We start from the raw sequence: 13,646 nt of genomic DNA on the forward strand, positions 1-13,646 counted from the left end.
AGTAATCTTGATATCTGTATGCTTCAAATAAAAAAACACATTTTCTTTTAATTTTTAATAAAAATAAAAATAATTTCAATTTTTATTAACACTTGTTACATTTATATTACAAACATAAGTTACAAAGTTTTTCACATATTTCTCTTAATTCAGTTTTTAATTTTTCTATTAATACTTATGATAGTTTGTTAATTTTTAGGTGGTGATGAAGAGGATAAGATAATATCTCTGTCTGACAGTGCTTTAGATTCTTCTACATCTGAAATAGAAAAGAATATTGACACATCTCCAACAACAGATAAACCTATTATTACGATCCTCAAAGCTCAAGGTAAGGATTATACCAACGAAGAATTTTGTAAAAATATTATAAATTCCAAAACTTATTTTTTGCATTTGAACTTTTATTTTATACTTAGGCTATCTATCATTAGTGTTTGAACCAACTTTCTCTCTAAATAGGATAAATAGTTGATTAGTAATTGATTTTTGGTATTTTCTTTAAGTATAGAAGTTTTTAATATTTAGTTGGTGGGAAACAATGAACTTTTTTGCTAATTGCTAGAAAATTAGTTTTTAAAATTATCTTAATTTTACCCAAGTTAACTTATCTGTACTGATTTAAGTATAAGTTTTATGTCCTCTTAATAATTCTATAGTTTTTTTATTGATATGCAGTTTTTAGTCTTATACAATGTTGCATTTAAAAAATTTTATCATGATGGTAGAAAAATGTTAGTAAAGAAGGTTGCTTTTCAGTAATAGAATTTTCAGAATTTATGTTGCATAGTTTTATGATTTGATTCTCAGTGCAATCGTATTGCAATACTGTGAAATTGTTATCCAAACTGTATGATTATTGTAATTGTGATCATTGCAAAGTAGAAATTTCAATTTATAGTAAAAAATTAAACAATGCAATTTTTTTTCATTTAAAGAAGTTATGCACTTATTTAAAGTTATTTACAAAATTTAATCATAACAAGAGGAGTGCTGATGTTGCTAAAAGAGCAGCTCTCATAGATCTAAAATTACTCTAAATGTTTTGCAGGGGCTTGCTTAATCTGCAATGTATGTTGAAATTTGGATTTAGGGCCTTTCGTTTTTCAAATTATAGTTATTACATTAGGACTTTGATTATCCAAAAAACTATCTATTTCTGAACTGCTAACTAATTCTATTGGTTTTTTAAAGCTTATTTCATAGATTTTTATTCCTTTACAAGCTTTGAAGGTCTTTTTCCTGTTTTATTTTCACTATGGTGTCATTAATTTTACTGTACAGTTAACATAATATGCTTTTTTTTAAACAGAAATAGAAGTCATGATAATTAAACTAAACTATACTAGTAATAATGAAACAGCAAAAATTGCAGATTTCTATAGATTCCAAAGTAACAAAACATTAATTTGTTACTTATATGAAATTATTAAAAGATCATTCTATGTATTCATGCTCTACAAAGAGTCTCATTTTGAAGACCACATGACAGCATTATATGAATTATACAGGGTTCCTACACGGTCAGGAAAACCTGCAAAAGTCAGGATATTCTAAAATTAAGCTAAAAAGTCAGGATTTTTCTTACATATTCATAAAGTCAGGATTTTTCTTACATATTCATAAAGTTAGGAAAATAAAAAAAAAAACTTAAGTTCATTCTAAGACTGACAGGCAAAAGTAAAGTTTCAAAGAAAAATTCTGTAATGTGGTAAAAATCTGGCTCGCAGATTTGATTAACCCTTTATATCCTGACGACACTCATGCATTTGGTTCCACTTAACATTAAATAAAATAATATTTCCAGAATCCAACAGATTTTCTTGATCTTTTTATTTAAATAGTTTTCGTATCTAACTACAAAAACACACTAAAAGTTTAATCTAATAATGATAATTAAAAATATGTTTCACAAGTTTTCTGAAAATATAATTTGGGATATAAAGTGCTATTGCGCAATTCCACTTTAATATGTAAGTGTTTATCCTATTCAGTATATGATACTTATGACTAAGTAGCATATTATGACTAATTGAAACTGCAATGTTAAAAGTTTTGTTGGAGTGGGAAACGGCGGGTCAGGAATTTTATTGTAAAAGGTCAGGAAAAACCTGCAAAAGTCAGGATATTGTTTTCTCAAAATAGTGTGAGAACCCAGTTATAACAGCATCTTATAGAACTTGAAAAAGTGATCAAAAAAACTAAATGCATTTTTAAAGTGTTAAAAAAAGTTTCAAAATTTACTTTGATTAACAGAGGTATTCAGAATTAAAAGATTAGATAATTAAGGTTTTACTGTCATTGATTTTTATGTAAAGCATTTGTGTCTTGTTAACAACAGATTTTATTTTGATGTAAGTTAAACACATTATGTTTTTAATAGTAGAAGATATTGAAAAACCAATATCTGATGATGAAGAAGAAATCATACCACTTGAACAACTTAAGAGTCCTATTATAAAATCAAATATGAGAAAAATTCTGAATGATTTGCCATCTCCTTACAAGCATCTGCCAACAGTGTCTGTTTGGTAAGTGCTGCTGATTTATTCTATTCAATCTGGGGATATAACATTTGTCATAAGCTTCTGTCTGCAATTAACTCTGAAGTTTCTATTGTTTATGATTAAAATAAACTGATCGACTTCCATGAAATGCAGGAAAAATTATCTTCAGGTGCTTATTTCAGAAACCATATTTTACTAATTATAATTTTAATTAAGCAATTTTAAAGTAGTTAAAAACATAATTTATGTGTTGTTGAGTTACGTAAAATGCTGAATTCGTATTTATGCCAAATATTTATTATAATGCTTTGTTTAATTCCGTAACTGCTGAAAGTATTGTTGATTGTTTATGGCATTTTTGTAGAGTTGAACCAAATGGCATAAATAGTTGAGATATTTGATAACTTGCTTTTGAAGGATTTCGGAATATTGGCAACTGTTAATCAACTTGTCTAACTTTACTAATAAATTATACTGTTTTGCATATTTATTGTCTGCACCATCGTAGCATAAATATTCTGCTCAAACAAAAACAAAAATCTGCTTGCTATTTCTAATTTTTTAACAAACTGCAACAATTTTTTTTATATTTATTTCCATTAAAATAGCTAATTCTATCGTATGATTTGGCCATGTATATATATAGTTAGGATTTTTTTTAATAGCAACTCTAAAATTTATGGGTTTACATGACTAATGTTTCTTATAATATGTGGGTGCACAACTTTTTTGAATGAAGGGCTGCTTGCACAGCAGGTAGATTAAAGAAGGGCCGCATGTATATTTAGTTATGTTAGCAGCAAATATGATCATTTTTATCTATAGTGTTCTAAGCACTAAATGTTTTTATCTGTAAACGTAATAACATATATTTGCAGAAAATTAAATACTTTTAATTATTTGAATTTATTTAAAACTAAAAAAACTTATCCTTTTTTTTTCTTTTTTTTTAATTTTTCACAATTATTAAACATATATTTTGTTAATTTATACATAAATATTGGGGGTGGATATAAATTCTAACCAAAAATAAGCTTACAGAATGAAAGAATCAGAAATATACACATTTTAGAGTAATATAAATTTGAATTAACCCACTGACGGTTTTGCACGTAAAAAGTCGCATTTTAACCTGCAGTCTTCTCTGCATAGCAAAACCGGTTTTCCCATGTTAACTGATAGGGGAACTGTGTGTAGGGGAGAAACATTCTCCCAATTTTGCCCATTTCCTTAACCGCCAGTGGGTTAAACATATTAATTTCAGAAAATTTATAATATTTAAAGAAAAAAAAGAAATTTTTTATTATTTTAGATTAAAAGAATTTTTTTTTATTCTGTTCAGAAGCTCCTGCGGGCCACATATCAACAGTCGGTGAGCCGCAGTTTGTGCACCCCTATTATAATAGTAAATAATACACCAAACTATAACTTCCTAATAAAACTCAATAAATTGTTAATTTGCATATCTAATCTAACTGAACTTTTTGTTTCACCCATTTAATGTTTTTGTTATTTTTTTCACAGCTTAAAAGAAGAAGATAGAGTAATCTTAACACAAGGTAAAGGATCAATTACACAATTTATTTATTTTTTTTTTGTCAGTTTTTATAATCTCTAAGCATGCTTTAATAGAAAGAGACTGCACGGTTTCATTTCTACAAAATTATTCCTTAGCAATTGATAAATTAAACAAAGGAAACCTAGCCATGAGGATTTCCAGTTAAAAAAAATAATTGATTTTATGTAAAGAAAAAAAAATTTAAAAAAAAGAAGAAAAATCTTATAAAATGAAGCAACAAAGCATTAAAACCATTAAAAGCCCATAGTAGGCTTATGGACAAGAATTTTGTTTGATGTGGAAAAAAAGTTTATATTTTCTGCAAGCTCAAATAATCCAAAGTTCATTTGTGATGATGTTCATAAAAATTTTAATATATTTTTCTCAATTTCATGGAAAAATTCTAGATGTGTAATAAATGGTAATAAAAAGTTTTTTTTTTTCTTTTTACAGTTAAAATATTGGATGTATAAGCATGTTTAAAAAGTCTGACATTTATAGAGTTTTGGGAACAATAAGAAGGAAAGGATTGAGCTAAAATTAATTATAAAATCTAGTCAATAAACTTATTTTGTACTTGCCGAGAAAGCATTTAAGATAATATAACGGATACAAAATGTAAAAAAATAGTCGTGTGTATCAAATTAAGCATCAAACAGTGTTTTAAAAGTAATTTTAATGCAAATAATTCATTAATTAAGAATATTAGGTGACTAAAAAAGAAATCATAAAATAATTCAAATTGTAAAAAGTTTAACTTAAAAAAATATCGAGAAATCATATTCAGTAGTTAACTAGGTAAATGACATTAGATAAATGAAAGAGTTAAAATAGATATTGAATATGTGCTTTTTTTTTTTTTGAAATTTTGGTTAATGATGTTAAATTTTGAATTTCAGATGAAAGTAAATCTCTCAAGCGTTCATCTTCTGTTAGTAGCAATAATAGCAATAGTGTAACAGAGAATGCAAAAGTCTCTCCTTTGCCTAAAAGAAGAAAAGTTGAAAAACCTGCACCAATTGTTATTGTAATTATTGTTTAATTTTCCTTAATTTGTGGCACAATTAAAATGCTTCTAACATTCAATATACAGTAAAACCTAGATTATCATGATTAAGGCTACACGGTACCCTTTTTAAAAAAAAAATTTTAAGGCCTGTAATATTAAAAGTAATAATAGATTTTCATTTGTATTATATTATTAAACTGATTTTCAAAAACAAAAGGGAAATCGACAAACCACAATTTAAAAAATTTAAATTTTTTTAAAAAATTTAAATTTTTTTAAATTTTTATAACTTTTTAAATTTTCAAAATTTTTCAGTTATTTTTAATAATATAAATATCTTAGATTATTAGGAACAAAAGTTAGTATGGATTTGATGCTCTGATACTTAGTTGAATCTTAATTATTTTTATCGTTACTAAACACGTGGAAAACCCGAAAATTCTAAAAACTCCAACTTCAAATTTTTATTAAAAAAAATGTATACATCTCACACTGAAATCCATACTAACTTTTGGTCTGTATATACATAAAAGTTTCTACAAAAAATTTCAAGGCTTTATCTTTAAAGGGAAAAAAGCCTTAGGGAATCGAAAACAGTGGCATCAACAAAAAAGAAAGTCTGAGAAAATGACATTTAAAGTAAAGAGAACCATAAAACCAAAACTAAAAATGCTTGTACAGTCCTACTTTCTTAATATATTATAAACAAACTTATTGCTGGTCCAAAAACACTAATTTACTTGAATATTAATAGTATTATATTTTTTCACATTTAAAATTTATATGTAACCTGTATCGGCTAAAATACACGTAACATTGGTTTAGACAAACAAAGCAATAGGATTAAAGAAATAGCTAGCATAATTATATAAATATTCAGTCAATCAAGTATAACAAATATTCTGTTACGAATGTATTTATAAATTAAAAAATATTAGTCTTAAAAAAGACTTTTTATAAATAAAAATTTAGTAAAAACACAACTTTAGAACGCATCCATCAAACACCGAACATAAATAAACAACAATGCTTCTAGAAGTGAAAGTGAAATTTGATAACTTTTGGAGAAAGTGAAAATTAATAATCATCGAAATAAAATAAGTCTTTTTTTGAAAAAAAAAGTTTTAAAATTAGATTTAAAAGAAAACGAAACTAACCACGCCCCCTCGCTTGTCAAATTGTGAGTCTGACACAACTCGGAAAAATTCTAATATCTCTAAAACTAATTAGATCTCAGATGCAAAATTTTTCAACTTGCTTCCCAACCACATTAGCCACCCAAAAATGCAAAAATATTTTTTTGCATATTTTTGCGAATTTTAGGGTACTGTGTAGCCTTAAGAATAATCCAGGTTTTGGTATATCCAAGATTTTGATTACCTAAAGGTACTGAACGTACTTTAGGTAATCAAAATCTTAGAATAACCAAGTTTCATTGTTACTATCATGCAACTTCATTGCACAACTGAAAAAGTTAGTTCGATTTATTTAACGTAACATATTCACGTGTTATTAAATTTATGTCAAATTTAACTAGGACCAAATACAACCCTATTTTCATTTTTAAAATATCCTGACATAAATTTAAGTTGATCATATTAATTTATTCTTTTTCCATGTTATATTATAATCAGATCCTAAATTTTATACATGTGATAAACAAATCACATGTGTATGTCCTTCTGTATTGCAACAATCGTGCCTTTAAAAGGCTACATTCCATTCTGAATTGATGCCAAACTGAACACGTAGAAACCACTAATTCAAATGCTTTAATAATTTAATTGCAACTTTAGATTACAAAGGTTTTGTGATATTCAAAGTTTTTCTGTATTCATCTGCCAATAATATATTTTTTCATGTATGTATTCAGGGGTCTTTCCAGGCCGAATTTACTACCGTTTAGCGGTACCTTCACAAATTCAATTTTAGGAAAAACGGTAGCGAAATACTTTTTCTTAAAATTTTATTTTTGTATCCCTTAAGGAACGATAAATCCATATTTTTACCCTATTTTTGTGTTGATTTTTAAATATAATTTTTAATTTTTCACAAATTATGTCTAAATTTTCACAAAATAGGTACCTGTCAGAAAAACCTAGACAGACCCCTGATATTGTTTATGTATACAATGTTAGCTGTTAACTTGTTGCACGTTTTTATACTTCAGTTTTCCTTCAAAAATTTTTAGTTTTAATTTGAATCTTAATTATCTAAAAACACAAACACACTTGATTGTCACCTCTTATAATTTAAAATAAGATCTGATTAAAAACTCAAAGTTAGAGTTATAAACTTGGGTACTGTCCACAAATTAAACATTTTTTTTAAACCTATTTTCCCTGATTTAACATTCAAAATTTTTAAAACTCTTAAATAATTCTATAAAGAATGAGAAATTGGTTTATTAAATTAACCAATTAATTAATTAACCATTAAATTAACCAACTAATTTGGTGAAAGTTCTCTAATAAATCAAATCATGTACGCTATTATTATTATTTTTTTTTTCAATTTTAAAAAATTACTTGGTTTAATTTAACTCAGTTTATTTTAATACATTTAACTAATTAAAAATCTTAAAACTGTCACAAAAGAGGGCAGTTAGTTACTAATTACCTCTTTAAAATAATGTTCCACTACATTCGACATTATTGAAAAACTCAATTAATTAAAAGTAAACTGAATTGTATTTTTATATAAGATTAAATTTTGTAAATGTTTAATAAATAAGAATATTTTGAAAAAGCCTACAGAGTAGTAATTTTTTTATAGTGTTTTATTTAGTTTTCTTTTTAATCAAAAAATATCTTACGAATTACTTAAGTCTCAACTGAAAAATGATTAATTCACAATATATATTTGAGTATGCATATATTCTTGATTTGTTTACACAGGGCAGACAGAATGATGCCTATTGTTGGGCATGCCATCGTGAAAATATTGTTCTTACCTGCATTGCTTGCCCCAGAGCTTACCATCTGAAGTGCGCTGGGGAAATATCTGAGCCATCAGACTGGGTCTGTTTAGAATGTAGGCGAATTCTCACTGCTGAAAATGTGGATACACGTTCATCAGTGTTATCAGAAATATCTGTTGACAAACTAGGTGCCCTGTTGAGATTTTGTTTAAATAAGATGAAACATAGAGCAGTAAGTAGTTTTGTAATTTAAAATTTATTGAAACTATTCATTACTAATTTATGTTCAACAGTGAAACATCAGTAAATTGTTTTAAACTCTTGAATGTGAAAGTTAAATAAATACATAATTACAAATAAAGAATTACTTAACTATTTAAATGTAAAAAGAAAGCGGTAAAAAAAAAAATTATATACACAGCACCATTTATACTTCTTACAGGGAATAGATATAAGTAGATATATAATTGAAAATTAATTATAGTATACCTCACAAAATTGTGTTTCATGTAAGATATCTGCCCCTGAAAATTATCTCCGCAGGTGAGGTTTCACTGTATAATCTTTTGTGAAATTTTTATAAATTAAAGGTTCACCTAAACTAATTTTGCTGAATGACTGAATAAATATATACTTAATATTTTTCTAAAATTATTAAGTATGGTTAATCTTTAATAGCTTCTCACATATATTTCTAAATTTTTGCGATATTCTCTTATATGTATTGCAATATTATCTTATTTATCATACAAATTCCAGTCTTTGTCACTGTTGAACAATAGTGACCCATACCCTGCAATGTCCGCTAAACCATTGTCGAGGTGACAATGATGGTATCCCTATAATTCATCTGAAAGGTCAAATGCTGTATGGTTGTGCATCTATCAACCTGAATACATCTCTTTTATCATCGTTCTCTTTCATCTATGACCTGTGGTGCACCACATTTGGCTTGTTGCTGATTTTGGATAAAGCCATTTCGCCATTCATGGTATACTTTTGCAAGGCAGCAGGTGAACAATTTACATAATCAGCTGTTTTAGAAATGCATCAGATAAATCACTTGGTTTCCTAATAATTGTGATGCTTTTTTGGTTCAGTCTGTCTTCCTTTACGCTCTACTGCAATGTGCTACTATCTGCCGCCTTCTGTGATCGGGTATTTCCCGTTAATGGAGAAGGTTGGTGGTGGCTGGCTGTGTTAACGCTTCTAATTTAAACAAACATATAGTCTGTTTTTTGCTGTTTGTATAAATTATTTTTTTTTATAGTGAATGTTTTTAAATAAATTTCGGACTGGTTAGCAACATGGAAGCCACATCAAAGAAGCATAAACAAATTTGCTTTCGTTTGTTCATATTCCTGTCTTCATGTAATTCTCAATCCTGTTATTATTATTAAGATTGAGAAGGATTTGATTGTTAAGTTTGAGTTTCTATCATTCAAATATAATTTAATTTATGAATCATACAAAAAATATTGAGTAGCTACTATAGCTTTATATTAGCTATAGCTTTGCTGGTTAGCTATATTATAGCTTTATATTATACTATATATTAGCTTTTAAAAGTTCATTTTTGTTCTAGCAGAATTAAACTAATGCAACATAGGATGTTTTAATTTAATTGCATCGTTTTTAGTTCTGGCAACTTAAAATGTCTGATTAAATATAGCTATTATTATTCTTCTCATTGGCACGACAGCCCAAGATGGGCCTTGGCCTTCTCAACAAGCCTATGCCAAGACATTCTTCCCTTAGCCAAGGTTCTCCAGTTTATTATCTTTAAAATTTGTAGGTCCTTTTCAAGGTAGTCTAAAAATCTTAGGTTTGGTCGTCCTCTTTTTCTTGTACCTGTTGGCCTGGCACAGAAAACTTTTTTGGTTGTCCTGCTATCCCCCATTCTTATAATGTGACCTGCCCATTTAATCCTTTGAATTTTGATAAATTTAATGACATCAGGTTCTTTATATGCTTTGTTAAGTTCCGTGTTTGATCTTCTAAACCAGGTACCGTTTTTACTTATTGAACCAAAAATGCTTCACAGTATTTTTCTTTCAAATCTAGCTATCATATTTTCATCTCCACGGGTCATTGTCCAGCTCTCACATGCGTATATAAGCACTGATCGTATAAGACATTTATAGAGTAACAACTCTAATTTATATTTATAGAATAATACAGCTTTTATGTTTCCACAGTTATATGGAGCTTTGCTAATGTCATGTATAATTGTAACGTTTATCTACACTCCTATTTGTTTAAATCCTTTCTTATGTGTTCAGTGAAACAAATTTGTTATTATTATTTTATTTTTTTCTTAGATGCCGCCTTTCCAACAGCCTGTTTCTCTTGAGCATTATCCGATGTATCTGCATTATGTTATTCATCCAATGGATTTTAGTTTGCTTGAAAAGGTTTGTTATAATGGGCTTAAGATTGTTTTTATACATTTTATTTTTTAATTTACATTCAACAGTCATTTAATACAATTTAGATTTTCAGATTTCTTCCAAAGCAGCTGTCTACTAAAAAATAAAATCCAAAATTTCCACACAAAAAAAAAATTTAACTTTATTTTTAATTACAATCTCTGAATAGTTGCAAAACAGGGAATTCTATCGATCTGAAACAAATCAAATATGCATCAAGGAATTTAATTATAATTACTTTTGTAATTTACATATTCTGCTATATGTCTATAGCTGAAGAAAAAAAACACAAATGTGCTATATTGTAAATAACAGTTAAAATGTTTATGCAAAAAACAAATATTTATTTGACAGAATCAAATAAAGAATTTTTATTGAATAACATTATTACAAAATATTTTTAAAATAAGATCAATCAACTTGTAACATTTTTGATATAACAAACTTATATTTGTTAAAGTGTACACCATCAAAATATTGGGGGAAGTTTTTCCATTAACAGTGAAATACCAAACTAAAACTCGTAAATAATCTAGAGAATTAAGAATTTAATGCATGATATTTTTATACAGTACAAGGAGACTGAATAGTGCAGTTAGTTTGTATATATTTCTTTTAAAACTTGTAATTCATTTTTAATATTGTATTAAAAATATTCAAACTCTAATATAATGGATAGGTGGTCAGGGCTGATAGTGCTCCCGAAAAAATCTGGATTTCCGGACTTTTCGCTAACAGTCATCTGGAAGTTTCCGGAGATCGAAGGTCCAGGCGTTTCAAAAAATCATTGATTACAGAAGTTTCCGGAAATCAAATTTTCAAAGGTGGAACTTAAAAACACAGTTTATTTTATTTGTTTGTAAGGGAGAGCCAGAGATATACTTTATGAGCTTATAGTCTTGATTAATATTCATTTTTTATCAGTAAATAGTTATTATAATCATAAACTCAAGAAAGAAAGACATATTTGTAAATTTTAATTACTTCTCCAGGTCATCATAGGTAAGTGCAAATGGTATAGCTATGTGTAAAATTTTAAAAATATTTTAAGTAAACTAAGAAATATTGAGAAAAAGGAGGAAAAAAAACCTTGTTTAAATTTTTTTCTAATTTTTCAGTTTAAACTTCTTTTTTTTTTATTCAAGAAATTTTCTGGAATTTTGACTTGGGCTCACAATCACCCTTGTATGGTGCAATGCAAATATTCCTGTTCTCAATAAATGTAACAAAACTTTTATTTCAATGCTAGTATGTAACTCATTATTTTTCAATTTCATGAAAACTGTTTATGAAAATCTATTTTTAACCTTTCTTTCTTCTACCGTATCAAACATTAACATATGCGTTATTAGGTTTACTTCAATTTCCTTTAATGGGAAAACTAACTAATTGGCCTTCCTTAAATCTTCAGCAAAATTAAAAGTGGTATTTCACTAACACTTTATATTATAAGAGAGATCCATTTATAGGCGCATTATGGAAAAGCACACTGCTGAAAGATTAAAAAAAGCCAATACAACCAACCTCACAATATTTTATGTTAATATGTAAATAATGTTGCTAAAGATTTAAGGCCAAATATTTTGTTGGAAGTTAAAGAAAATCTAACAATGTTTCACTAATGTTTAATGTGGTAGAAGAAAGAAAGGTTATAAATAGATTTTGATAATCAGTTGTTGTGACATTGAATAATAATTAGTTATACAATTGCATTAAAATAAAAAGTTATTACATTTATTGAGAATAGAAATATTTGTTTTTCATAAAATTGAGTTTATTTATTTAAAGAGAGTCTAGGAATGATTAAATATATGAAATAAAATAAATTTAAGAGCTAGGCAATATGTTATGCTTTATAGTTATATATCATACATGATTAATTAGGATGTTTTTGGCCCTTCATTTTTGCAAAACGTATCTATGCGTAAATATTATTAAAATTTGAATATGATGATCATTTTATCATTTCAATTTATAAAACATTTTGCATTTAAGCTAATAATTTTTCTTCTGCATTATTTTAGAATATCAAACAAAAGCTGTATGGATGCACAGAAGCATTTTTGGCAGATGTTAAATGGATATTACACAACTCTTGCGTTTTCAATGGAAGTAAGTAATATATTCAGGAATGAGATTTTTCCGCTTTTCAGTGGATTTCCGCTTTTTTCGCTTTTCTCTCTGGAATTTCAGCCTTTTTATCAAAAACTCAGAATCTCTAAAATTTTCGTTTTTTTTTTTTTAAAAATTCTTTTAATAAATATTCCGTTTTTTTATGAAAATTTAGCCGTTGGAATAAAATAATTATTTCTGATTTTCAAAGATAAACAGAAAATTCACATTACGTAGCTGCCAACCCTTTTTGCATTTTGACTTATTTTAGCAATTTTCTCCGCTTTTACGCGTGGACAATAAGATTTTTTGCATTTTTACCAGTCCACTAGATAGCTCGTATTTTAATATCAAACATCGATTTTCGTATTAACCTGATTTAAAAGTTGAGCGTTATGATTCTTATTCACGCGATTTCAAAAACATACATTGCAATTCTTATTTATGAGATTTAAAAATCCAATATCGAGATCTGTATTTACTCGTTTTTAAAATCTATGTAGCTATTTATATTCACGCGATTTAGAAATGATGCATCGTGATTTGTATTCGCGCTATCTGAAAATTACGCATCATGATTTGTATTTTTACATTTTTGAAATCCAATATCGAGTTTCATATTCATTTGATTTCAAAATTCAATATCGTGATTCAGATTCACGCGATTTTAAAATCCATGATCGCTATTTGTATTCCCGTAATTTTCAAAATCCTTTATTGCGATTCGTGTAAGAAGTAAGTTTTTTTTCTTGAATTAGTTACTATAAAGGTGACAGTTTTTCTATCGACGATTGTTGGTATACATAGACATTACAACATCAGCGAAACTGGATGAGAATATGTGTATGTTTAAAATTCTGCTTTTTTACCTTTTGACCAATCTCATCCCTGTATATTTCAGAAATTTGTTTTATATTTTACTATTTAGTTAGTCAATTTAAATTTATTTACTTTGTTTAAGAATTGTATTTTTTAATTGCTTTTGAGTGTCCTAAGCAATTTTTCTCATTTCTGTTGGTAATGCAATTGTATTTATTGTATAGTTAAATTGTTGTTTAATGGAATGGTAAATAAAAAAAGAATAAGCTTATTCTTGGAAAGCTATTCAAAG

General features: G+C 27.1%; 1 protein-coding gene across 7 annotated transcripts in view; it reads left to right on the top strand.

Annotated features, from left to right (window-relative positions):
- The window catches only part of LOC107448205 (MYND-type zinc finger-containing chromatin reader ZMYND8), a 53,409-nt gene that overhangs the window by 11,126 nt on the left and 28,637 nt on the right, over nucleotides 1-13,646 (top strand). For 6 of the 7 annotated variants that reach the window (XM_016063318.3, XM_016063320.3, XM_043054450.2 and 3 more), the window contains exons 5-11: nucleotides 200-331; nucleotides 2,384-2,531; nucleotides 4,032-4,066; nucleotides 4,965-5,092; nucleotides 7,972-8,226; nucleotides 10,316-10,408; nucleotides 12,448-12,535. In XM_016063318.3, coding sequence (XP_015918804.1) covers nucleotides 200-331; nucleotides 2,384-2,531; nucleotides 4,032-4,066; nucleotides 4,965-5,092; nucleotides 7,972-8,226; nucleotides 10,316-10,408; nucleotides 12,448-12,535 — 879 coding nt within the window. The remainder of the gene's footprint in view (nucleotides 1-199; nucleotides 332-2,383; nucleotides 2,532-4,031; nucleotides 4,067-4,964; nucleotides 5,093-7,971; nucleotides 8,227-10,315; nucleotides 10,409-12,447; nucleotides 12,536-13,646) is intronic. The other variant, XM_016063319.3, reaches the window with a different exon arrangement.

The sequence above is a fragment of the Parasteatoda tepidariorum genome, chromosome 6, assembly GCF_043381705.1.
Source record: "Parasteatoda tepidariorum isolate YZ-2023 chromosome 6, CAS_Ptep_4.0, whole genome shotgun sequence".
Lineage (NCBI taxonomy): Eukaryota > Metazoa > Arthropoda > Arachnida > Araneae > Theridiidae > Parasteatoda > Parasteatoda tepidariorum.